General features: G+C 41.0%; 1 protein-coding gene across 1 annotated transcript in view; it reads right to left on the reverse strand.

The window, feature by feature from the left end:
* Window positions 1-4379: 4379 nt before the first annotated feature.
* The window catches only part of Arhgef6 (Rac/Cdc42 guanine nucleotide exchange factor 6), a 115085-nt gene continuing 93505 nt past the window's right edge, over window positions 4380-25959 (reverse strand). Inside the window, 11 exon segments of the mRNA XM_013123987.3 lie at window positions 4380-6556; window positions 8381-8435; window positions 12670-12769; window positions 14812-14889; window positions 16368-16461; window positions 17612-17632; window positions 19195-19320; window positions 20413-20558; window positions 21526-21604; window positions 22371-22457; window positions 25364-25510. Of these exon segments, the coding sequence (XP_012979441.2) occupies window positions 6419-6556; window positions 8381-8435; window positions 12670-12769; window positions 14812-14889; window positions 16368-16461; window positions 17612-17632; window positions 19195-19320; window positions 20413-20558; window positions 21526-21604; window positions 22371-22457; window positions 25364-25510 (1071 nt within the window). The 3' untranslated portion in view covers window positions 4380-6418.

Below are 25959 nucleotides of genomic sequence, written 5' to 3' on the forward strand. Positions count from 1 at the left end.
TCTTCCTTTCTCTCCTCTAGAACCTAGAATTCTCCTCTTTATTCTCTCTCTGCCAGCCAACTCTGCCTATCCTTTCTCTGCCCAGCTATTGACCGTTCAGCTCTTTATTTGATCAATCAGATGCCTAGGCAGGGTGAAACAGATGCAACACATCTTTACATAAATAAACATACATCCTTACATTGTTAAAAAGATGCAGCATAAACAAAAGTAACACATCTTTAGACAGTTAGAGTAATATTCTGCAGCATAAACAAATGTAACCCATCTTTACATAGTTAAAATAATATTCTACAACATACTTGGGCTTCCAGTTAGGACATATTTTGCAGTGCATTCAACTTTCGCCACAGGACCAGATTTACAATACTGAGAGGTGCTCTCTCTCAAGACTTTAAAGTGGGAAGGCATCTGGAACTAAGTATGACCGTTATTCTGTTTTTACTGTAGTATTGTGGTTAACTCTGGAGCTAGTCAAAGAGAATTGTAATCCAGGCTTGATAACCATGGACAAATCATTTAACCTCTGGGTCACAGTGTCCATATCTGGAAAGTGAGGACAGTGAGAATATTGTTTTTCCGGGGTTGATAATGACTCGACAAGAGGGTACGCAGAACGTCCCAGTGGAGTCTGCTCTCTCAGGCTGTTCATCAAATGAAGCACACTGCGAAATCCAGAACAGTGGTCTGCATTCAGAACTGCAAGTGGATGGAGTGGGCATCCTGAAGCAGTTGGAACTTTGCAGTCAAGGGTCCGACTTGGCAGCCCTGACATACTGAAAATAAGACCGTGTGAGCAATGGTGTAAATGAATAATATTGATTATATTAAAAATATACCATAACGTGGGAGAAAGAAGGCACTGAATGTGGAGTGAAGTGAAAGCAAAAGGAAAACAATTACTTGGAGGACAGACTTCTGTGAAGGAGGGAGAGGAGATGAAGGGAAGGGGGAGAAAGGGGAGGAGAGAGAGAGATCACAAGGGGCCATGTGCAGCAGTGCACATCTGTGAATCTGGAGCTCTAGCATTAGGGTGGCTGAAACAGAAAAAGAACAACTTCAAGACCAGCTGTAGGCTGCACTTGAGTTATCTGACACCAATTTGAGAAACATACTGAGATATCATCATAAAAAAATACAACTTGACACTTTAGCAGTTCACTGCTTGACCGGAGATATGGCTCATTCATAAAATGTTTTCAAGTCATGCATGAGGCCCTGGGTTCAATACCCAGTAGCCCATAAAACCTGGCATGGTAATACATGCCTGTAATTCAAGAAATCAGAGGTAGGAGACAGGAGAATTAGAAGTTCAAGGTCACCCTGAGCCACATAGTACATTTGAGGCCAGCTTGGGATACACAAGACCCTCTCTCAAAACAACAAACAAAACGGAGTTCATTGAGGACTTCACAGGGGTTGACAGCTGATGTGGAAGCAGTGTTTAAACAGGTATAAAGGGCAGGAGAGGAGATGGGGTGTATAGAGCATAAGTTCACGAGATAAACCAGAAGATAGACTCAAATCACCTCCACCATGTACTGCCATGTAAGCCAACATTTCTGTACTTGTATTCATCTGTAAGATGGAGAGAACAGCAAGAAAGACCTGATAGGATTAGTTGAGGTTTGCATGACCCTAAATATGTGCTTAGTATGTGTGAGATACAAAGTTAATAAAGAAAAAAGAAAGAACCAGTCAGACAGTTTGAGCAGAAAGTTAATTTGATGTCCACAAAAATGTGGGGTCATAGAAGTGAGAGGCGGTGCAATTCTGGTGAAGTAATGGCTTTGAAGTCATCCCATGGCAGCTGTGCCCCAAATGTTAGGAAGCTGATGTGATGACTACTGACTGGCACTGCTGGCTAGCACTGTTATTGTTACAGTGTCACCCACAAAGATTGAGCAGAGAAACTGCAATGTGAACTACAGACACCAAAGTACATTGGGAACCTCCTGCAGACCACCAGAAGACAGACTCTGTCTAAATTATACTCCCCCATCTTCTTAGCATAACTGGAAATGTATGTGAAACCTCATCGTATTCAGAACCCTTGCTGCAAGACTTTGGAAGAAAATGTATGTTTGCCCTTATGTTTTCAGGGGAAACAATGGAATAGGAATAGTCAGTGTGGAGCAGAAAACTGTATTCAGTTCAATTTTCTCCTCTCCTCCCTCTGTGTGTATATGGAATAGGCCAACATCGGGTCTCTTTGCACAGGGCTTATGCATCTTTTGGACTTTTTAAACTTTATTATTATGATGTGTACATATTTATGATGGATAGGGCATGCACAGGTAGAGAGGTTAGAGGACAACTTCGTGAAGTTGGTTCTCTTCTTCCACCTGGATGTGTGTTCTGAGGATTGAACTTAAATCACCAAGCTTTCACGGCAGACCCCTTTACTCACTTAGCCATCTCACCAGCTCTACCTTAGCTTTTTTTTGTTTATTTGTTTTTGGTTTTTACGAGACAGGGTTTCTCTGTATTGTTTCGGAGGCTATCGGTCCAGCCCGGCCTCGAACTCACAGAGATCCGCCTGCCTCTGCCTCCCGAGTGCTGGGATTAAAGGCGTGCGCCACCACCACCCAGCTACCTTAGCTTTTGAGATAGTCTCTCACTGGCCTGGAACTCAATGAGCAGGCTAGGCTGACTGGCCAGCGAGTCCCAAGAATCTACCTGTCATTGCCATTTTTAGTTCTGAGGTTATAGGTGCGCGTCACCACACCACTTTTATATGTATTTTGATGATCTAGCTCAGAGTCTCCTGCGTTCACGGCAAGAACTTCATCAACTGAATTATCTCCCCAGCCCCACAGTTCAAATACTTTCACCCTGACTGCTGACACCAGAGACCACAATTGAAAACATCACAGATTGACAAACTGTTATGAAATACAAGAGGGATGAATACCTGAATAGGACAATGGGTGTATTTGTAATGTTGGAAGGAAAATTGTGAGATGCACTTCAAGTGGTTTGTAAGTTGAGGCCAGAAGATGAAAGCTAGAGAAGGTAAGGGAAGTTCTATGTCACCAGTAGATGACATTTGCTCACTACTTTACAGGGATGATCACACTGTGAAATAGAAGCTTAAGTGGAAAAGATATGTTGGGGAAAGCCTGATGTGAATGGACTAGCTAAAATTTCCAACCTCAACCTACTCCTCACCATTTCTAGAAGAAACAAAATCATATGTTGAAGACCTAGCTGCGTTCCTATGTTCACTGAAGCACTATTCACCTAGTCAAGATCTAGAATAACCTACAGCTGGGCATGGTGGTGTGCACTCTTTAAGTGCAGCACTTGGGAACCAGAGGCAAACAGATCTCCATGAGTTCAAGGTCAGCCTGGTATATACAGTGAGTTTCAAGCTGCCCATGGCTACACAGTGAGACCTTGCTTCAAGACAGATAGATAAATAGGTAGGTAGGTAGGTAGATAGATAGATAGCTGGATAGCTAGAATTAAGGTAAGAATCTATATATAGATAGATGAATAAAAATGTGGTAGATATACACACAGTGGAATACTACTTGGCCTTCAAAAAGAAATGAATTTGTAACAGCATTAATGAATCTGGAGGGAATTGTGCTAGATGAAATAAGCCAGCCTTTTTTATAAAGATGAATACTACACATCTCAGTCCTCATATGTGGCATATAAAAACAGACACTCATAAAAGTAGTTGGTAAAATAGGGCTTAACTAGGCCCTAGGTGGCGAAAGAAAGTGAACAAAGTTTCAGTAAAATAGGGAGAATTTATCTGTGCTCAATACAGTGACTATGGTTAATACTGTTTTTATATTTCAAGAGTTAAAATCAAAGACTTTAAATGTTTTCACTACAGATGTGATAATATTTGAAATGATAAATGATATGTTAAATTAGCCTATAACCAGATAGCATGATGTATGCGTGGATTGAAAGCTCACACTGTTGTCACCAATATGCAATTTGTATTTGTCAGCTGAAAATAAAGTAACGCTTAAAAAATCCTCATGTAGGATATCCGTCTGTATGCTGCGAATATGTGTTGCTTTTATTGGTTGATGAATAAAGCCGTTTTGACCGATGGCCAGGCAGAATATAGCTAGGTGGGAAATCCAAACAGAGTTATAAAGAAAAAGAAGGCAGAGTCAGGGAGACACCATGTAGTTAATGGGGAAGCAAGATGTGAGGTAACGAGCCACAAGGTTTGTGGTAAAACATAAAATAATAGAAATGGGTTAATTTAATTATGAGAGCTAGTTAGTAATATGCCTGAGCCATTGGCCAAAAATTGTTATGAATGCTATTTGGGAACTGGCAGGTGGGACAAAAACCTCCAACTACAAAAACCTTCCTGAACATCAATCAGTAGAAAAAATATAAACAAATTATTTATAAAGCACTGTTTATTCTTGTTTATTGAAAATGTCCATTTTAAAAGTCTTTAAAATAAAAACAAGTTTAGAAAATCTGAGTTCCTGTAAGAAGGGACATGACAAAGAAGAAACTGAAAGGCCTCTAAGGGCAGCAGTTTAATTACAGAGGAACAGGAGCCCATTTATAGAGTATTGTAAACAACACAACTATGGAGACACGGCTGTTGGGTTAACATGGCTTCATTTCCTTTATATTATTTAGTGTATAAGCGCGGGCAGCCCACTGCACAAGTTTCAACATCCCAAGTACCAAGGGCCTCTCCTTAGAAGGGCAAAGTCCCCAAACATGCATCTGTGCACATCCTTTTAGAGACCTTTCAATGTCCTAAGCAATCAACTAAATTATTTGGTAATCACTAAAGTGTTTCCTGTGAACAAAATCTGCACATTTATTGCAAACTTTTGACTAAGCACAGACAGGACACATGTGAACATCTGTGTTACTACTGTTGTTTCTTATGTTAAATTTTTACATGAAAGATGTCTCATAGAAACCTCTGAGCTTAGAAACACCACAGCCATTCTTAGAAACTTACACTCAAGCTGTCAAAGATGGCTGTGTGCAACTAATTGTCTGAGTTTCGACTTCAGGAATTCTCTACCTGTAGGTACTATGTCATCCATGTGACAGGAGACAATAGCCCTGTACCATAAAATTATGGAAACTGTGATAGCCTCCATACCAGAAAGAAAAAGGGTTCCTCAACAACATTTTAGGCCTCGAGTTTGGATTTGAAACAGCACTTACAGGCACCCATCAAATATACATATAAACTTTGTTGGCTTTCTGCCTCTCTTTAAAGTGACTTTGCCATCTGGCCAAGTTGCCCTACCATCTGAGGAGGTAGGCAAGCGCTATGCTGCTCCATCCTGTAGCCTTGGCCCATTTTGACTTGTGTACAGAGTTCTTCTGGGTCTCTCTTCTAAATCTTCCTCACAGTTCAGATTTCTGGACTACTTACTAAGTCAGTGGTCTGTCATTGTAAAAAAACTTGTACAAACTAGTTTCAGACAGTCAGCTTCACTAGCAACCAGCACAGCGAGTGGAGAGGCCCTTTCACTCAGGATATACTAACTGGCTCAGCATATTCAAAGCCACTACAAAGAAGCCAATGATGATTCTAACTTCTCACTGCAGAAACCAGAGCTCAATAAGATGGGATGGAAGGTGTGTACCAGAGCATGGTATCTTGTCACCCAGGTTGTTTAGAAAGGAAAATGTTGGAGTTTGAATATTCAAGGTAAAGCCACTGCTCATAGTAACTGACAAAATAAGCAAAGCACATCCACACTGCTTTACACACCACTTGGTACAGCTGGCTAAAAGCACAGGGGGTTCGGGGAGGTAGAAACCTTATGTAGAGGCAGACGGCTGGCAAGCTACAGTGCAGTAACAATAGCTGCTCTGCCTTGCTGGGGGGTGGGGGTGGGATACCTGAAGCAGTGTGCTGATGGACTTAGTGCTGGTGTGGACAGCTGGAGTTCCTACACCCCTGACTTTAAATGTACACCAGCACAAAGGGAATAAGAGCATTACACTGATCTTGATCTTAACAGACAACACAGGGCAAGAATTTTTAAAGCGTTGAAGGGAGCCATGTGACAGCCCAGGGAAGGAAAGCTGGATCATTGGGCAAAGGTGTTGTTTCACCTACTCTAGACACAGCCTGTGAAGCTTCGCCTTCAGCGAATTAGGTAGTAAAGGGCTGTTGGGCATAGCAATTGGGGCAATTTTTCACCACTTAGGTTGTTTCCCCTATTAAAACAAATATCAATCAACTGATAGCCAAGTAATGAATACTCAAGCAAACAAAGGTGGGGAGGAGAGAGAGAGAGAGAGAGAGAGAGAGAGAGAGAGAGAGAGAGAGAGAGAGAGAGAGAGAGAGAGATCCCAACACAAAGCGAAGCTGAGGTGCACAGTCAAATCATTCATCATTCAGCTGGCCATTTCAACAAGTGCTGAAGGTCTGGGCTCAGCTGCACAGTGATGCTTATGGGAGAATAGAGGTCTTGCTGCTGTCAGCTCGAATGCACTCGTCTGTCTGCTTCAACAGCTTCCGGACCAGCTTTTCTAGGTCCTTCCTCGACTTCAATTCTTCTTCCAGGCATTGTTTCATTCTCTTATTCTCCTAGAAGGGACAAGAGTTGTTGATCATCAAGCCAAGGCAGCCTTTCCCAGGGTTCTTCCTCCTCCTCATGGCATCACTCACTCTGACTGCATCTTCTAAGACCAGACTGTGTCCTGATTTCCTGCCTGTGTGTAAGCAGCCTGCTACATTCTTCACTTAAATGCGAGTGTTTCGTAAGACTGAATCTGCCCTGTTTCCACACTTTTTCATTTCGGATCACTTCTCTATCATCGCACATATACATTAAGAGGCTTCCTAAGAACAATACAGGAAATACAAATGATATCACCTCCCAAATTCTCAATGAGCTGCATTCTCAGTGGATAAAGAAAGATGAAATGAGCCGGGCGTTGGTGGCGCACGCCTTTAATCCCAGCACTTGGGAGGCAGAGGCAGGCGGATCTCGGTGAGTTCAAGACCACCCTGGTCTACAAGAGCTAGTTCCAGGACAGTCTCCAAAGCCACAGAGAAACCCTGTCTCGAAAAACCAAAAAAAAAAAGAAAGATGAAATGACTGACACTCAAGTGTAGGAACACCTACACCTACTTTACACAGGTTCCTAAAGTCTGAATACCTGGACACCCTGAAGAAATTATTTTTATTATAACCATCTAAAAAACTTACAGGTAGATGTCATTTGTTATCAACACCTGATCATTGTCTCATCTCATTTTCTATTCTTCTTTTATAATAGTAAAGGGCACCAGTGACAATACTGGTGTTTCACTAATACATCCTTTACTTTAATTGATAACAGAATGTCACTGTAACTTCTCCGTAAACTGACTGTACAAAGCTGTCCAGTCCAGGAATAGAATTGTGTCTAATATGAATTTTGAAGTTTTAAATTGGCTCAAAACAAAAAGTTCAAAAATAGAGTGTTTTCTCTTAAAAAAAAAGAAGAAGCTTCCTAAATATCTCCGATGCCAGCCTCACAGGACAAACCAGTGTGGCAGGTCTATCTACGGAGATTATAAGCACTTTAAACTTACTAGGTTCTAAAGGGAACTTAGTATCACCTCCCCCATCAGTACAAATGTCTTCCAGTGCTTCTGAATCTCTGAAAGGATGCCTACCATAACAAATTAGATACTGAGACGAGAAGCTTCTCTAATAGCTGTTCTCTCCTAATCCCAGCGCTGTGCCATCATGTGCTACAGGTTCCAACTCTACAATGTCTCCTTACTCCTACAATGCTCCACTCCTCAAGGCCTCACTGATCTGCCTCAGTTCAGGAATTTGCCATGCCCCATGCAAAATTTGCTAAGAATTCCACAAGTGCTCCTGCAGGCTCTAGACTTTCCTCTTCCTTATCCTCCCCCTTGTCACAAGGTACAATCACTCTACATAGGTAGAGGTCAAGTCACGGAGCACAGGGCCACATCACCAGTAGATTCACAAACCACCAAAGACAGTTCTCTTTTCCATCCTTCTATCTCTCCTTTATTATTCCCTTCCTTTCTTTACTTTTCCACAACAAGATCTTGCTATAGAGCCCAGGCAAGCAAAGTCACGATCTCCTTGCCCCAACTTTCCTAGTTGCTAGGATTACAGGCAGGCACCACCACACGTGGGCTTGCTTATATTTTTTTTTACAATTTGAGGGAAGGAGAAAGTAGTGTCTACGTTTGGGACTCTGCTGCACAGATCTAAATTCAAGGCCACATGATTAAACAAATAAAACCCACCTGATAACACAAAGAAGACACAAATTCTCCCCCAGTACCTTTCTCCTGAACTCTACCTGACACCAGCTCCCAGCGGGTGGCCAAGAAGACAGAGCAATTCTGTTATCTGAGAAGTTAACTTTGAAAATGTGTTACCTGCTTCAGCTCTTTGACCTCATCCTTCAAGGCATAAACAGTATCAACAAGGCTCCTAAAACATACAGAGAAAATCCAGAAATGAATGGCTGGTACTGAAGTGCTGAGAAATAAGCAGCCCATAACTATATACATACAGGTATGAAAATCAGTGGGGTTTCTAGCTGATGGGGAATAATCGTGCTCTGAGTGGTCCATATTCTTTCTCTTCATAGAAGAAAAATTCTCACTACACATGTCCATTTCACTACCATGCTACAGCATCATTTCTATACTGCCCATTCCCTTCCCCACTCAATTCCAGCTTGAGTGGCCAGAAAACAACAGGTAACGGCCATAAATTTGTCTTTTTTCAATTTAAAGATATAGCTGACAAATAAAAATTGTATATATTTAAAGTATACGACATGGTTCTTTTGTGTGTTTGTCTTATGAAATGATACCCCAATTGAAGCTAATAACATAGCCATCACCAGATACAGCTGTGTCTACTATACATGAGTATGTCTTTTGAGAACACTGAAGGTCTACACTCTTAGTAAATGTCAAGAATAAAAGACATTTTTATTAACTTTAGTCATCATGCTGCATGTTAGATAGACTAAAACTTATTTATCACCTTATATAATTGAACTTTGTAGGTTTTATTTTACTAATATTACTTATTTTTTTTCTATACCCTCCAAACCTCTGGAAACCATTGTTCTACTCTATGATCCTGTGAGTTCAGTTTTTTTTTTTTGAGATTCCCATCATAAGGTTTGATTGCTATGGCGTTAAAGTAGGAGTAAATATCACTATGTAATGAGAAGTATCATAAGACCCTGTGTGTGATACAACAGCCATGCTATGGTATTATCCTTCCCATTTAATTAACTTCACCTGAAGGACACTAAAAAATAATAAATTTTTACATGGTAAAGTTCCCTGGATAATTGTGGCATTCTTTGTCCCCCAACTAGTTCTAGTCAAATAATTTACACATCTAGGTTTTAGTTGGGAATGTTTAAGTTTAATTTTTATTATTGGTGTGTGTGTTTACGTGCATGTAAATGCAGGTACTCCAGGAGACCCAGAAGAGGGCGCCAGATTGCCTGGAGCTGGAGTTACAAGCAGTTGTGAGCTGCTTAACATGGGTCTTGTGAACTAAACTGGTCCTCTGAAAGATCTGCTAGGGCCAGATGTTTTAGTTTTGAACCCATCACTTACTATTACTCTGACCTTGTATAACCAGTTTCCTTCTCAGCTTGTCTTGGCCATTGCTTTTTTTACATGTAAAATAGGGATAATACTACATTCCTTGAAGCCTTCACAAGGGTATTATAATTATTAAATCAATAATAATGTTCTTAACAACAATTAGTATCCTGCTATTAATTTTTGAATGTTAACCTTTATAATTATTATATATGATCACACAATAGCTTAGAAAATATTTCTGTCATTCCCATTTTACAGATAAGGACTACAAATCTGAAGAGGTGGAAGAACTAGCCCAGGTAACCCTGGCAATATATAGCAAATTGAGAGCAGAACTGGGACTTTGGTCTCTTCTCTTGAGTCCAAGTGCTTTACCATATAGCAGGTGTGAAAACACATCCACAATGACAAGCACTGTAAGAGATGCTGTCGTATGCAAATTCAGGCCTGACTTCAGAAATGACCCAACTACAAAGGAGTGAGTTTCTTGGCTACTCTGTACTTCTATATAAGCTGGAAGGCATGGTATTTAACCTGACCCCACCACACATAAGTCACACTCACAACTGTGAAAGGTAGGACATGGCATAGTTTCCCAGAACGTTCTTTCCTTCATCTTTGAAAGTGATGCGTTTTCCACCAGATTGCTTTAGGACTTGACAAGAGGTCAACTGTGACAAAGGTGACTCCTGACTGAAAAGATGTGAGCAGTGACAGGGTTCATAAAAATGGTTTCGCTTCATCTTGACTTAAGGTCAGAGAATTCAATACTATCCTTACTCTTCCAAGGCTAAAAAGTCCTAAGAAGTAAAGATCTAAGGTGTGGATGTCTTGTCTAAATAACAAGAGGCTTGGTCTAAAGTGTGGCTACTTTTAACCCTAAAGGTCAGATAACAAGAGATTTAGTCTACTGAATGTTTGGAAGATTGCAGAAATAAGTCTCTTTGTTCCTTGTATCTTGATAAAGAAGTCTCTTGCCTTCCCCACCCCTTTTGGTTTGGGTATATTAGAATTTTGAAGAATAAGCTTGGCTGTGGTGATACATTATTTATGATTTATTAAAACTTTCCTGAAATTCAGAAAATCAAAGCAGCCAAGCTACCAGAGAGCTCTTACCTCTAACGGGGCTGGAAAATGAATGCTCAATACTGAGACTTTGCTTCTGTCTTATACACCTCTCATGAGTCCTGGGATTAAAAGTGTTAGCTATCATTCTCTTTTAGACTGATTCAATCTTGTGTAGATCTGGGTGACCTTGGACTCACAGAGATCTGTCTACCTCTTAATCCTGAGTCCTACGATTAAAGGTGTGAACCACCACCTCTTGGCTTCTGGCTGCTAGGATTAAAGGTGTATGCCTGGATTCTGTGACTTATAGCTGACTTTGCTTTCTGAATCCTCAGGCAAGCTTTAATAAATTGCAAATAATATATCGCCACCATTTTTTTAAACCGTACTGATCTTTTGCTTATAGACTGTGGTTTCCAATTTTGAGTTTTTATGGTTTTTCTGTGTGCAAGTGTGTGTGTGTGTGTGTGTGTGTGTGTGTGTGTGTGTGTTTCTCCTACTTTCTCTTCCTGTTTGTTTGATATATTCAGGACTATTTTTGCCTGTTTTCTAAAAAAGGAGAGAAGGAAAACATAAAGTTGGATGGCTAGGAAGGTGGGGAGGATGTGTAAGGAGATGAGAGAGGGAAAATCATTATCATAATAAATTATATGGGAAAAATATAGAAAATACTGGCAAATCATAAAGTATTACCATCTGGAATAAATGAACTACTAAACCGGGCGTTGGTGGCGCACGCCTTTAATCCCAGCACTCGGGAGGCAGAGGCAGGCGTATCTCTGAGTTCGAGACCAGCCTGGACTACCAAGTGAGTTCCAGGACAGCCTCCAAAGCCACAGAGAAACCCTGTCTTGAAAAAAACCAAAAAAATAAATAAATAGAAAATAAATGAACTACTAAAATTCAATCCTGAAAACAAAAATAATATATCAATACAAATCGCCTTTTGTCTAATACAAGCTTTAATAAATCATAAATGATATATCAACACCTTTGTCAAGTTCAGTATTCACTAGATTGCTTTCCTGACTCTATTCTGTGCCTCTATCTTTCCCTTAATATCTTTACCTGCTGTTTCTCAATCCACACTCCCCCTTTCAGGTACAAAGGGGAAAGTCAGCTGGATCTGACTGAAGCCCCCCAAAGACAGGTTCCAAGAGATGACCACTCAATATAGGGCACAAAGAAAGACAGGTTAATACAGATTGCACCACAACATGGAGCTACTAAAGGTAAAAGCTACAGATGGCACCCAATGTGGGTCATAAAGACGGGTTCCCACCTATGGCAATCATAGATGAGCCCACAACACAGTACACAAGCAAATCCAGGTTCCTACAGAGCAGCAATGGCTGTGGGCATGTAGATGCATGCTGAGGCCTTCCTGGATAGCTCCAAACACACCATGCAGAGATCTTCAGTGCTAGGAACCTGCTTACTCAATGGAGCTCCCAACTGTATGCTCAGCAAAGAAGGGCCATTTGTGGAAGATGGGGAAGAGAAGGATGGGGACGAGAAGGAAGTTGGAGGAGAATAAAGAGGGAGAAGGAAAAAGGAGGAGAAGAACCTGTGTGATGGCATAGCTATAGTCATTTTGGAAGAGGAAGCTTCAACTGAGGAAATACCTCCTACCAGACTGGCCTGTGTACAAGTCTGTAGAGCATTTTTCTTAATTAGTGAATAATTTGGAAAGGCCCAGCCCATTGTGGGTGGTGCCATCCCTGGGCTGGTGCTCTTGGGTTCTATAAGAAAGTAGACTGAGCAAGCCATGGTGAACAAGCCAGTAAGCAGCACCCTCCATGACCTCTGCATCAGCTCCTGCCTCCAGATTCCTGCTCTGTTTGAGTTCCTGTCCTGACTTCCTTCAGTGATGCAGTGTGACCTGAGACTTGTAAGCTGAAATAAACAGTTTTCTTGCCTAAGGTGTTCATGGTTATGGTGTTTTATTGCAGCAAGACAGTCTGCTATACCTACTTTCAGGCCCTAGACATGTCAAGAAAGGGGTCACTTTCTCTACTCACTTTTCTTCAATGATGGTCTGCCCATTACTTCTGGTTTCTTCAATAATGAGTTTCTCTTCCTCGGGGAGTAGTACTTGTGGGACAGAATCTTTACGAGTACCTATAAAGTGAAGATTTCCAGGGAGGGGTGGGGAGTTATTATCAGAGGCTGTCTTGGTCTTAGTCCTTTGCACTGCTGTTACAGCAACAGCTTTCTTCACACCCTTAAATGTTCCCAACAGGGAGAACTCTAAATGGCCAAATGATGTTACTCGGTCTTCATGAATGGGGAGTTGGTGTGCTAAGACACCCCCCCCAAAGCAAAAAACTGACCACTAGTACCACGCCTCTCCATCCTCCAGGAATCCCACACACATCCCATGATCAGGTATTCTTTAATTTCAGTAACAGTTGGGCTGACAGTAGCACCACTCTGGGCTATGACATGCTCAAAGGGCTTCAGAAGCAGCATTTGTTCCGTTTGAAGTCTTCTAGGGAAATGGAGAATGACTTAAATCTACTTTTGGCCATGGGTACAGTGGAGCTGGGAGACTATCACATCAGCAACAGAACTCATGTATCTTTGTTGCTCTCTGCCCACACTGTCTCCCCAGACTGGGAAAGAAGAGGTGATAGGTAGTTTCAACTTCTCTACAGCTCAATCTAGAGTCTTTCTCTCTGGGTTTAAGAGATTAATCTTTGCTTTGCCTGGGTCACCAGCCTGTTCTGTTTTAGAACAAATCCTCCAGAAGTGTAGACATCCACTGCTTTTATTTGATCATTCCCGTCTTCCTAGAGGTGAGATGCTTCCATGTTCAGTGAATACCTCTTCTTAAGTATTTAATTAGTATGCCGAAGAGAAATGGATGGATGGATGGGTGAATACAGAAAGCCAAGAGCAGTCACTTCTAGGGAAATAGGACATTTGACTGGGGTGAAATGGAGGGCCACTGTGATTCTGAAATGTTGGCTACATCTGAATGTCAAGAATACTTCCTACATGCACAAGGGATGGTAGGAAGGAGGAACCAAACTGTGCCCCGTTAGGCCAGATCACCTCTGAGCTTTCACCTCTAAGTGCTTGGATGGACTCTACATCTAGGAAAACGGGTGGCACAGAGGTGAGGTAAGGTTGGATTTTGTATGAGGGTTACTCTTCTGGGGTCTCCTCACCCTCACCTCCATCCTAGCTTTCACAACAAAACTTCTCTTTCCTCTCCCAGCTCATCAAAACTTTCTGTTAGGACCTAGCATGCCATAAGCCCCACAGATTACATCTGTGGGGCAGTGTCCCTGTTCACGGTAAAATGTACTGATTTCCACATCAAATGCTCTCCTCTTGTGACAGCCTGTGAGATGTGCTACCTTCAAAGAGTGTGTCAAGGCAGTCTCCTGAGAAACCTCTCTCATAGCAAGGAAGCAGCTGTGAAAACTACAGCACTCTTGGACATTTGGTCCTTATGCAGACATGAGAGGCTTTCTAAAGGGTGTCCTATATGTATATGATAATAGGAAACAAAATATACAATCTAGGTGACCTGGGCTGGAAAGAACACAAGGACGTGCCATAAGGCATCACCTAGCTTTCAGGTGTTGAGGGGAATACCCTCACCTAGCAGCTCCTTGAGACAGTTTATACATTTGAAAGAAGCCTCAGCTATGCAGCTGCATTTCCAGATTTTCAGAGCAACTTTGAAACCTAAGTCTGGTGAGGCATCGTTCACTTCAGTAGATAGCTGATGAAAGATAGTATTTTGACTTCCTTTCCAATTCTGCCTATAAGTCTAGATTAGCATCAGTTCGCAGACACAGGAACTCTCTGGGCTTTTAATTCCTAACTAAGGCTGGTGAAGGTATCTAGGTAGATCAAAAGAGAGCAACTTTAAAAAAAAACTTTTTCATTTCTATCACCTCCAACTTTTTCCCGCTTGCATCTCTCTGGGTGAAAAGCAACAGTGCGCAAACACAGCACCCAGTAGCTAAAAGTGCCTTATCTGAAAGATTCAGTCCTGCGCCTTGGCTCCGCACTGAGTCACATGCTTTCCACACCCTGCAACTGATCTGCACTGATGCTTTTTTATTTCCCCAAGAGACAGTGAATGGCAAAGAGCAAACCCCATTCATTAGCAGAAGCAGTGTGAGGAATTCTACTTGAGCCATTACCTTGTTGAAAATTGGCGCTGGTGCAGTAGGCTTCGATCACCTTAAGGATCTGAGCGTCCTCTTCCAGAGCAGCTGTACCTGTCAAATTGAATCAGTAATGACTTCTCATAGACATATGACCCTGGACACTCAAAATGATGTTGTGTCCATCACTGCCAAGGACTCACAGTGTTTCTGAAAGGCAGGCAAAATTTGTTCAAGCCTCCTGAGACAAACATGACACCAGCAGTAACCCTGAGAGCTCTGGGGTCAGTACTCAGGGAGGAGGCTGCTCCTGAAGTTCAGAACTCTAAATTAGTGGAGTTCTATCAGTCATGCCTCGAAGGCTAAAATTACGGCGCCAGCGTGGTCTTGGCTTCAGCGCTCACCCAATACACCAGTCTTCCTGGCAATTAAATTTCAAGGCTTGTTTCTTTAAGAGCTTTTCCCAATTCACCCCACCCATCTTCTCAGCCAGCCAGTATATCACTGGCTCTCTCACCACCACACCCCTGCCCAACACAGTCTTGACATGCTCAGATGGCAATGTTCCACTAATAAGTTTACTTGTGGCTATGGTTGAAGTTGAAGGAATTGGAGTTCAGCAAAGATTTTTTTTGGGGGGGGGAGGGTTGGGTTTCAAGACAGGGTTTCTCTGTATTGTTTTGGAGCCTGTCCTGGAATTCTCTAGGTAGACCAGGCTTGGTCTTGAACTCACAGAGATTCGCCTGCCTCTGCCTCCCAAGTGCTGAGATTAAAGGTGTGCGGCAATTATTTTTAATATAACATTATATTTTTTATATTATAGTATCATATTATGACAGGGTATCATGTAAACCAGGCTGATCTCTAACGTGTTAAGCAGCTGAGGATAACCTTGAACTTCTTACTCTCCTGCCTCCACCTCCCAAGTGGGGTTTACAGGCACATGCCACCCATGCCTGGTTTATGTGGTGCTAGGGATCAAATTTTGGGACTCTGTGCTTGCTAGGCAAGTACTGTGAACTGAACTATGTCCCTAGCCACAGCAGAAGTTATCTAAGCTGGACTTGCAACTGGTACATGCAGCATTGCTGCATCACTGACTGCTTGTTCACGATTCAGAGCCAAATACAGGCATCTCACTTGACTGACTGACTTTATCAGCTCCCTAGATAACGTGATCTTTCTAGACGTCAGCAGACTGATTCCTTGGCCGACTGAGATTGTCCCTGAGCATTAGACTGCCAGAAGGACTTCTGTCCTCAAGTCCACTTAGTCTATTTGTTCAGAAACATATCCCGAGCATCAGAAGCCTGGAGGGCAAAAATGTGTCCATAGCAAATGGGCCCCATTGGGGGATGTAAAGCAGGTGGGGTGACATGTTCTGCACGTGAAAATGATACAGATTGATGTCTGTCCGCATCGGCAGGAAATGCAGCAGGGGACAGCTTATTCAGAAGTCTTAGGAGTGACCAAATTTTCCAGGCATTTTTACAACAGATGATGCCAAGAACAAACTGCTCTAATTATCTGCTTTTAAAAATTCTCCTGTTAGTTCACCCACAAATAAGTTTGCAAAAGTACGGAACACATACTTTTCCTAATCACGTATTCTTCCTCAGATGCTTTTCTCTCAGTCTTTCTTTTGTGAAGAAACTTCTTCATCGTCTTGGGACTCTTACTAGATTCCTGTAAGGATAATGGTTTCTCCATGAATTAACATTCTCTCCCAAATACAAATGAAAATAGAGCCAATCAAATGAATCCGAATGCATCTCTCATCGTGATAGCATCCATTAGGAAAGTGTCAGAACTTTAGATGACACATACTAAAAATGACTTCAGGAAACTTCAAAAGGTTCAACAAAGCACAGGCAATGACATTCCACTCTCAGTTGCCACAGGAATGAGAATAAGAATGAAGAAGGATGCAGATTGTGCAGGAGGGTCAGTGCCTTTAAGGTACCATCTGCAGCAAGAGTAATGGGATTTCAAACCCAGAAGAGTACCAGCATTCCTAACTTGGTTGATGCTTCCCATGGATAGTTTGACAATGTAAAACTACTGCTAGAACAGTTATCCCTTTTCGAAGAATTGAAAACTATTTGAGTAAGTTTTGCTTAAAAACAGTCCCACAAAGAAAATTATAATTTTATCAGTCAGATAGGAAAATTAAGGCATAAGACTAAGTTATTTTCTCAGAAATGAGAATTTTGTGAAGGGTTTCCTAATAAATAATTTGGAGTTATATATAGCCAAAGTTACACTTTTAATTATTATACAATGGAGATGAAAAATAGTGAATTGGGATTTTGCCATATGTGTAACTAATTAAAAAAATCAATGTTAATATGAAAGTAAACAGATTGAACTCTCACAATCTTACACTTAGAATCCCAAGATACTACCCTGATATTACATGTTGTCCATCATCTATGTATGTATGTATGTATGTACATATATATGTGTCTATCTGATGCATGAGTAATAATTAGTGCTTTAAAATATATGAAACAAATAATTTAATTGTCTTCACTTAGCCACAGTGGTCCACTTAGACTTGAAAAGAGAACATGAAAAACCACACGTGCTTAAAAGAAGAGGAAAAGCTAGTATTAAAAACATAGGAAAATGGGCATTTTAAAGGCATGATATATAAAGTGACATTTTACGCGCATCAAACACAAGCCTGCTTTTGAAGAAAGTACTTACATGTCAGAATTTCATCTTCACATTTTAGCCACCAATTATAGCAAGGGACAAAACAAGCATAAAGGAAAGCTTCATTCATCAAAGGTTACAGCACAACAACATTACGATGTCACTGTTCTACCCTTACCTTTAAGATATAAGACATCCTCTAAAATGAATATGTAAAGAAAGAGAAGATGAGCGTGAGAGGTCGATGGTTATAATGACCAAATCCATTTATCAATAATTCTAAAACAACATTTGAAATGTTAGTATTATCATAAATCACATGGAGAGAATATCATCACATTTCCCACATTAGTTTCAGATGCAATATCCTCATGCAAAAGTCCAAAGAATCCAGTTCTGTGCAGAATTACCAATGGTGAGAAATCACCGAAATGCACAGTACATAGCAAGAATATATTAATAACTCTCTTCCCCCAGCAGAAACAGTGAGCATGCCTAGTTTTAAGAGATTAGTTATGTGAAAGATTAAGTCAACTTTACCCTTCAGAGCTCGTCTTGGTATGAATTTAGTAACTGACAGTTGTAAAATGTCCATTATTAAAAAGGGGACTAGGTTACTAGTACTAGTAGCACTCCTGGTTTAAGTAATCAAAGAAAACTGAATGATTGTGGGTCAGTGGAACCACTTCTTGCCCAAATTCTGAATAGAGCTACTTTAGAGGGAAATGTTCAAGTCATGTCCCTATCATGTCAGTTGAAAGGGTTAAAAAATATCCTCCAGTGTCTATTTATTGTTCCATTTTATTGCACTGAGAGACAGAGGCAACAATTAATTGGAGCAGAAGTGTGGTTGCTCGAATCAAACTACACTCCAAACTGAGAAAAGTCTCCAAGATCAAAACACATGTGACAGAGAATTATATACTGCCTTTACATGAAAATTGTAAGGTTCATTTCATAACCGTCAGCAACTTACTCTTCATACAACAAGACCCTAAGACCAGTTATTAATAAATGAATGTCTTTCTGAAATATGAAATAATTAGAAGTAAGTAAGGGGGAAACCTCACTGGGTGGAAAAGGGAACACTTGTGTAGTTTAGGGAGCTAGTGACTGGCGTGCCTTCGCTGCAGTGTTGAAGCAAAGGACCAGACACTCTGGCCATGATGTATCTTGGCAGCACATTAGGCAAACATCAAGCACCCTGGGAGGGAGGCCGATACTGGGAGGCTTCTGTGTAAGAAGACATTTCTTTCATTTCATTCTTCTCTCTTTCCCACTACAGCAAGCATTGCTTTCATAGTTGAGACACACGGCTTGGTCTCGTGACACTTTACTGATTGGGTTTCGTTGATCAACATGCTATGAAATGCAGAATTGGGTGTTTGATTGGACATGCAGCTTTCAATGAAGTGTTTCTTGTTTGAGACGTGTGTACATCGTTAACTAATCTAAGGAATTAGTGTCACCATGTAGAGAGACAACAGAGGCACTTAAGGAAAAGACTAGGGAAACAGGCAGTGCACTTGAACTGTTCAGTACTATCAATGACTGTAGATGGAGAGCAGGTAAATGGAAAATTAAGAAACAATCACTGAGTCTAGCAATCAAGACTGATATATATACATAGATATATAGATATATATATGTGTGTGTACATACATATCAATATATATCCTATCATAAATTCTAGCATATTCTCACTGAACTATATGCAATAAGCTCATCAGAAGCATTTTATACCATAGATAGCAAAATTACCTCTTTATAACCTAGAGCTGCTGATGGTCTAAGTGGAGGTGCAGGTCGTAGGCAACTTAAACTCCACGGTTTTATAATTTGAGGAGGCTCCAAGGGTCCTCGGGGCTGTCCAGTAGAGCTAAAAGACTGGGAAAATGTCTCATGAGATGCTGGCAATCTGCCATCTGAACCCAACCTGGTACCACACAGTGAGAGAATGACAATAGCTTCATTGGTTCAGCAAAGCCAGACATGAAAGGGGGAGGTTGGAATAGTGAAAATGTCCAGTTGGAAAACTAACAATTGCTAAACAAAGGTATGGGGGTTCTAAGGAACAGTACAAAATGGACTCGGTGTCCCATGATCCTGTCCTCTCTTTTTTCATTTAAGGCAGAAATGTTTCCTCTGTGAGGGAGGAAAGTGGAGCAACAGGAACCATTTGAGTTTCAGTGATGTGTTTGGCACTCGATTAGATTTGTAAGTGGGCTCTTTCATCAGAGTAACAACGGCAGATGCAGAGAAGCGAAGTGACTGGTTGGAAATTGACAAAGACAAGATTTGAACCCAGATTTGATGCCAAAGCCTGTGTTCCACCACCACAACACACAGCACTCAAAACAAGTTGAGTAATTGGCATTACAGGTTTGAGCACTAACAGAGGAAAGCTTCCCTTTCACCCAGCAAGTACAGTAAAATCTCATTAATTCCAACTGGGTAAGTTCTAGATTACTGAGAACTCAGATGACAATGCTAAATGTTTACCTTTCCATGCAGGTTACTGAACAGATGTGAAAGCGTGAGTGAGATCGCATGAAGTTGTGAGATACTTCTTTGACTTAGCACATGATTAAGGTGAGAATAACATTTAGGAAACGAGTAAGTCTTGTTTATCATTAAAATCTCTTAGAAGGTCCTCTGGTGGGAAACACTTGACTAGCAGTTAAATGTAGAACCTTAAAACTGCTGACAAAGATCAGACATACTTAACTGCAATGTTTTATTAAATTTAATGAGCCTCCCAATGATGAGAAATCAGAATTAGTGAGGTTTAACTGTACTTCAGAATCTACAGAGACCACCCAAAGTCAAAGGGCATGCTTGCTGCTGATTTTCAGAAGTCTTTAGCAGGCAAAGTCTGACAAAAATTCAATAGTCCCAATACTTCAGCAATCCCAATACTTCAACAATTCCCATACTTCAGTAATCCCAATACTTCATTAATCCCAAAGAACTACTTACAGAATGAGTACTACATGATGATGATGATGTCTTAGATAATGAACTGCAAGAGGTCGGTCCTCTGGTCAGTCTGTTCAGCTGCTCCAGCCATTCCTGGAAGTCCTGGTTATTGTTGCAATACACCACAGTTCTCTCTATCACGTTACCTGTATCACCCAATTATGAACATTTAGGAACAAAACACAAGGATCTGTCTTACAAACACACTCAGTTGGGCATCTATTTGCAAGTGTCTTCCTCTCTATGAAATAATCCCTCCACACTTCAATATTAGGAACAGAGAAGTTGTGATAAAATGGTAAATTATTTTTATTTCTAAACCTGTTTTTAATATCTACCACTTTGCAGAATCTTAGATATAACGCAAAACCTCACAAGAAACACACTTGCAATCCAAAACCTTAAGTGTACTGACTGGCCATCTAGTCCACAGCCTCATCTAAGAAAATTGTACTGATTTGCTCAGTGTCCAAGAGGGAACAACATGTAGATGAAACCAGTTGAAAAAATCTATAAGCAGGTACCGAATCTTAGTCTCCTTATTGATGAGTACAGGTTTTGATACGGTCCAGGGGGGACATTAACACTGTCTTCAACACTGTAGCATGCATGTAGAAATGCAGCCATTACAAGTAAATCACAGAGGCCTGGCAAAGGGGACAATAGGCTAAAATGTCAGGGAGAATCATGAAGATTGGGCTCAATTTATATAGAAAGCTTCACGGATTCTTAGAACACAACTATGCCTTGCTAGTTTAGAGACTGATAAGATTGGTGACAAACGCCCACACCTTTGGCTTCTTGACCACTGTGGACCACATGACAGAGAAGGAGACAGTCAGTCCATTTTGTCATTCTCTAGCTCTGACAAGTAGGTCTTATGCAAGAGAAGATGGAAAGTAATGGGAAAAGCAAGGCTACTAAATGACAAGGAAGCCTCACTGTTTTATCAATCTACTCTAGTTATCACAGAGATGGAATGGGCTTTGCCATATGCCTGGAAAACCTGCTTATGGACTACACAGGAGCAAATAATAGCATTTATTTGTTTAAACTCCACTTTATCCCAAAAAGGATTTGAAGTAGCTACATGAAAAGGAGAAAATTACCTACCTGTGATTTCAAATGTGCAGTCATTCCCTTCAATTTCATCTAATCTAGTCACCGCCATCCCTGCTATTGGTATTTTTCCCTAGCAGAAAAAGAATATTCTTATTAATTCTATGATTGTACATATTTCCCTCAGACTTTTGATCCTCTCAGAAATCACATGGCCTGACATATTCCACTAGTGTGACAATAGACAATGCTTCTCTAGTCTACATTTTAATTAGACAAGAAAGCAAGGGAGAAAAGTGCATTTGGCTAATACACCTTAAACCCTAAGCTCACGATTTACAAAGCAGGTGACTTTCTAATGTATTGTCATACAAATTGAAAAGCAAAGCCTCACATTTTATGAAAAGGAGTAATGGCCAGGGTCATATATAACAGAGAATCAAAGCATAACAGTCTACATTTTGAGAACAGCCTGAGGGAGATTTCATTCCCTAAGGCATTTAAGAATCCACATCTTACAACCCAAATCCTATATATAACATCACTGCAATATGACAATTAACAGGATCAAGTCCCAACTTTGTGTTTTTCAGCAGTAACAATACGGGTCTCTAAACTGTTGCTGCTAATTTATCCAAGTATCAATTTAGATGTTTATTTATACAACTGGAAACCTAGCTCATAAGCAGAACAGCAGATACCCAGGACAGGATGATATGACTACAAAGTCTTTGGTCTCAAGAACATCTGTTCTTACACTAAGTTTCATTATAGTGAAGAGTTAGAACATTCTACCTTTGCCGGCTTAAGCTTATAATGCCATCATGCATATACCACATCTGAACAGAAGCCTGTTTTCATCTGGCCTTTGCTAATTTGTCTTACATGGGGCTACTCACCTGGTAGATAAAGCCACTCATCCGAGGACTTGCGGACAACATGATCAAGACATTTGAAAACAGCATGAAATACCGTTCCTCTTTCTCCTGAAGCAGAAAAAAAATCAGGAAAGGGAGAACAGCAATTGGAGAGCTTTTGTTAGGACCTTCTAAATCACTGCTTTGAAATACATAATCACCAACCTGAGCGTCGGCAGTGTGTTGTAAAAAGACAGCCAACTCAAAAGCGCCAGATGAGTATGGCCATTGCTCTCCGAGTGTGAGAGAAGACCCACATAGATCCTGCACTAGTGTCACATGACAGTTCCCAACACAAATTAAGTCTCTCAACATTCCCAAAACTGAAATGTAACTTTACTTTGAATAGTAGCGAAGTGAAGCAACTTTCAGCAGATAAGAAATTTATGCTTTGCTACAGCTGACCTGAGCTTGTGGGAGCTCACAGAGTCTGGACCCACAGCTAGAGAGCCTACATGGAACCGACCTAGGCCCTCTGCATGTGGGTGACAGTGGTGTAGTTTGGTGTGTTTGTATGGCTCCTGTCAGTGGGACCAGGACTTGTCCCTGGCACTTGAGCTGGCTTTTTGTAACCTATTCCCCATGCTGGGAGACCTCTCCCAAGGCAGGGGGAGGAGCTTGGTCCTGTCTCAACTAGATGTGCCATGCTTTGTTGACTTCCATGGGAGACCTTACCCCTTCTGAATGGAAACAGAGGAAGAGTGGATGTGCAGTAGAAGAGAGGTGGGGAGGGGTTGGGAGAAGAGGAGGAAGGGAAAACTGTGTTTGTTATGTAAAATAAATGAAAATTTTTACTAAAAAGTAATTTATGATCTACTAATATTCTCAGTCATTAAATTATTTCTAATCATTATTACAGGATAATCATGGGCTCAGTGGCTAAAGTACCTGTGCTCAAGCATGAGGGCCTGGGTTAGGACTTCTAGCATCCATATATTTGCTAAGCATAGCAAGAAGCATCTAAAATGTTGAGTGCTGCAGGGTCACAGCTAAGTGGGTCTAGGGGGTTTATTGGCTCTCCAGTCTAGTCAAAAATTGGCAAGCTCCACGTTCAATAAGAAACAAAATTGGAACTTAATAGATGAAGATGCTTACTGTCTACCTCTGGCCTCCAACCAAATGCACATATATGGAAAAGTCCATACACACGTACACATACAGAGAGATCATTACTGTGTGGCATGTAAGACAAATAAGTAAATACACTTTTAAAAATTGGTGTGGATTATTTGGTCTCTGTGTATGATATTGGAAATAAAATGTCAGACCTTGTGCATACTAAATCCACAGTCCTGTTCACCCCCAGACCAGTTTAATGGTTTTTTGTTGGCACATAACATATTTGTACACATTTATAAGAAACAATGTAGCATTTCAATTCATGTATACATTGGGTAATGACCAAATCTAAGTTATTAGTGTATCTACTATTTTAAACTTTTATCATTTCTTCAGGACACACTCAAAATCCTTGATAGACCTAGTAATATGACTCACTAGGTAAAGACAGCAAGTATGATGGTTGATTTGAAGACTTGAGTTTGATCCCCAGGACCCATGAGGTAGAAGGAGAGAACCAACCCCTACCAGTGGTCTTCTGCCCTCCACATGTGTGCTTGAGCAATAAACAAACTAATGTATAAACTACTTTTAAATGAAAATAAATTCTCTCTTCTAGCTCTTTTAAGATTTTTATAATGCATTGTTATCAGCTACACTTAACACATGAGGGATGCTGTGATCCCCGTAACAGAGTCACAATTAGTAGATAAAAATTCCATCTTGAGGCAGAGGCCGGCGGATGTCTGTGAGTTAAGAGGTCAGCCTGGTCTACAGAGCGAGTTCCAGGACAGTCAGGGCTACACAAAGAAACCCTGTCTTGAAAAGCCAAAAAATTGATTTGACACAATTACCCTTCCAGCTATCCTCTCATTCTCCTCCCCACTGAATAGAGTAAACCTTCAGAGCTAGCTGTTGGGACAACCATTATTCTCTCAGATCTTTCTCTTGACTAGTTTTCCTTCCACAGACATCACCCTTAGTAACCTCTCCTGTTTTACTGGGTCCTCCTCTTTTGCCTTTAACATACTCTCATCACCATCTGAAGGACCTTGCTCACACCATTCATAATATCTCATTTCTTGACGTTTTATTGCCAAATTACTCACTGCCTTCATTTTCTCTCCATTGATTCCTCGCTAACTTCACTTCCCCACTGCTTTCTCAAAGTCATCAATAACTTCCTGCTAGCAAAATCCAATGGTTTCCTTTTTTCCCTCCAGGAATTTCAATGACACCACAATCCCCAATTCTTTTCTATTCCCCTAGCTGAGTCCCACAATGGGTTCCTGTCCTTTCACCCAAGGATTTTATCTTTAAGATATAAATGCCTAATAGGTACCCTCATTGCATTAGCCTCCCCCAGAGTACCTGCATTTTCAATGAGATTGCTTAATAACCCGAAGTAATGAATCTCTGCCACAAGCACATCAGAGAGTATAGGGAGGTGTTTATGCAGAGAGGAGACAAGAGCAACGCCCAATAAATCACAGGTGACATAATCAACCATTCTCTTCTACCCTGGCCTCTTCCTAAAAGAAATAATCCATCTTCAACCTCTGGGCTTCTCTCTGAATATGTACTGCCTAGAAAGGTACATTTGTCAGAGACATCTAAATCTCTGTCTTGAATGCTGACCTCTTGCCTGTATTTCCACAGTGCATTAATAGCTGCTCACAGGACACGTACATGCAGATACCCAGGGCCTCTTGAAAGTTAGTGGGTCTAGATTATATCTGCCACCTTCTTATCCCATGAACTACCCCTTTCTGCGGATAGTACCATGGAAATGTGCCTCAGAGTTACTCTTTATTTTCCGTTCCCTCTGTCCTGTCCCTACTCCAGTTGACCTCGCCAGAAGGACAAATAAAGGAAGGGAAATGTGAAAGACAAAAGAAGCAATGCTGAGGACTTACCTCACAGGTTCCATACTGCACCATTACTTGTGACATAAAGATCACATTTCCCAGGGTCTTAATGTCGTCTCCCTCCCATGCCTGAATAGGTTCTGAAAGGATCTGCAGTTCCAGTTGTTTTCTCTTTCTCAAATCTTGGCACTGTCCCTACAGATGGGAAACAGAACATGATGCAATAGGGATCCAGGTGAGACAGATGGGGAAAGTTCTCAGACCCAAAACGAGTTCAAACTAAGGTAGGACTTTGGACTCCTTGTTGCTCACTGGATCTCTTTATCCCTTACCCTGAATTCTATGGCCATCCATGCTTCTGCCAGACAAACAAATCCACTACCTAGTCTTGAGTTATAGGAAGAGGAGATAGCTTCAAGTTTGCCAAGGAATGAAGATAGCATGCTAAGAAGGGGCTCATTGCTCCCTCCCCATGAAGAGTCTGTATAGACAAGGAACAGAATCCCATCAATAGAGCCAGGACAGCGACCAGCTCTTCACTACCATGAGTAAATAGGACTGTAATTAAAACTAATTTCATTTGTATGATGTATGCTCACTCTCCAACAAGATTGCAAGTTGAGGGTAAGAAAAACGAACAAAAA

Source organism: Mesocricetus auratus, unplaced genomic scaffold, assembly GCF_017639785.1.
Source record: "Mesocricetus auratus isolate SY011 unplaced genomic scaffold, BCM_Maur_2.0 Super-Scaffold_100003, whole genome shotgun sequence".
NCBI lineage: Eukaryota > Metazoa > Chordata > Mammalia > Rodentia > Cricetidae > Mesocricetus > Mesocricetus auratus.